Source organism: Malurus melanocephalus, unplaced genomic scaffold, assembly GCF_030028575.1.
Source record: "Malurus melanocephalus ecotype Western Australia unplaced genomic scaffold, MMel_1.1 scaffold_4436, whole genome shotgun sequence".
Classification (NCBI taxonomy): Eukaryota; Metazoa; Chordata; class Aves; order Passeriformes; family Maluridae; genus Malurus; species Malurus melanocephalus.
This window is the reverse complement of record NW_026627668.1, coordinates 1963-3061: the sequence shown is the minus strand read 5'-3', so window position 1 is coordinate 3061 and position 1099 is coordinate 1963. Positions and strand designations below refer to the sequence as shown.

The window sequence follows — 1099 nt, the reverse complement described above, 5'->3', positions numbered from 1 at the left end:
ACAGCCCTCCCAAAACATCCTCCAGATGACACACTTGAGCTTTTCCCTGCCATTCTCTATGTCCCACCAGGCTGTCAGCGGGGCTTCTACGCCAGGCCACCTACACCACCACGCGCCTGGGCATCTACAGCGTCCTGCTGGAGCGTTTTGGGGGTGCCGATGGGACCCCCCCTCCGTTCCTGGCCAAGGCGGCCATGGGCATGACAGCAGGAGCTGCTGGAGCCTTCGTGGGGACACCAGCTGAGGTGGCTCTCATCCGCATGACAGCTGATGGCAGGTGAGCCYCCAAACCTCCTTCAAACACCTATCATCCCACCCCACTCCCCAATCCTGCTTTCTTTACCAAAATCACTTCATTTTGCCCCAAATCTCAGGCTGCCCCCSGGCGAGCGCCGCGGGTACCGGAACGTGTTCGACGCGCTCGTGAGGATGGCGAGGGAGGAGGGGGTGTTCACGCTCTGGAGGGTACGTGGCACCTGTGGAACCCCRAGATGTTCCTTTTGCCTCCCTGGGAGTGTCCCAAACTGCTGTGTCCCACCCCAGCGCTGTGTCCCCGCTGTGGGGAGGGATGGGTGGGGGTCTGGGGGTGCACAGGACTCATCTAAACCCCCCCRTTTTCCCCCAGGGCTGTATCCCCACCATGGCCCGTGCCGTGGTGGTCAACGCTGCCCAGCTCGCCTCGTACTCGCAATCCAAACAATTCCTGCTCGACTCTGGTGAGTTTGGGGTGGGTTTGCTGCGTGGAAATCCCAAATCCTGGAAGTGCTCGTTCCCTTTTGATGTTTTGGGATGCCCCTAGGACATTTCCACGATGACATCCTGTGCCACTTCTGTGCCAGCATGATCAGCGGCCTTGTGACCACGGCTGCCTCCATGCCCGTCGACATCGTCAAGACCCGGTGGGTTCATTTTGGGCCACAGATGTGATTATCCAACTCAGGTCATCACCCCAAAACCTCCCATTTCACCCTTAAATTTCCCCCAACAGGATCCAGAACATGCGGACAATCGACGGGAAACCCGAGTACCGCAACGGTCTGGTGAGTGAGCGGCTTTGGGAGGGCAACACCCTCAATTTACAGAGGTGCTCTGTCGTTTT

The 1099-nt window shown here is 58.9% G+C and overlaps 1 protein-coding gene across 1 annotated transcript in view; it reads left to right on the top strand.

The window, feature by feature from the left end:
- Nucleotides 1-56: 56 nt before the first annotated feature.
- The window catches only part of SLC25A11 (solute carrier family 25 member 11), a gene marked incomplete at its 5' end in the record, with an annotated part of 1751 nt that continues 708 nt past the window's right edge, over nucleotides 57-1099 (top strand). The window contains 5 exons of the mRNA XM_057389265.1: nucleotides 57-277; nucleotides 375-465; nucleotides 626-716; nucleotides 800-899; nucleotides 989-1084. Coding sequence (XP_057245248.1) covers nucleotides 57-277; nucleotides 375-465; nucleotides 626-716; nucleotides 800-899; nucleotides 989-1084 — 599 coding nt within the window. The remainder of the gene's footprint in view (nucleotides 278-374; nucleotides 466-625; nucleotides 717-799; nucleotides 900-988; nucleotides 1085-1099) is intronic.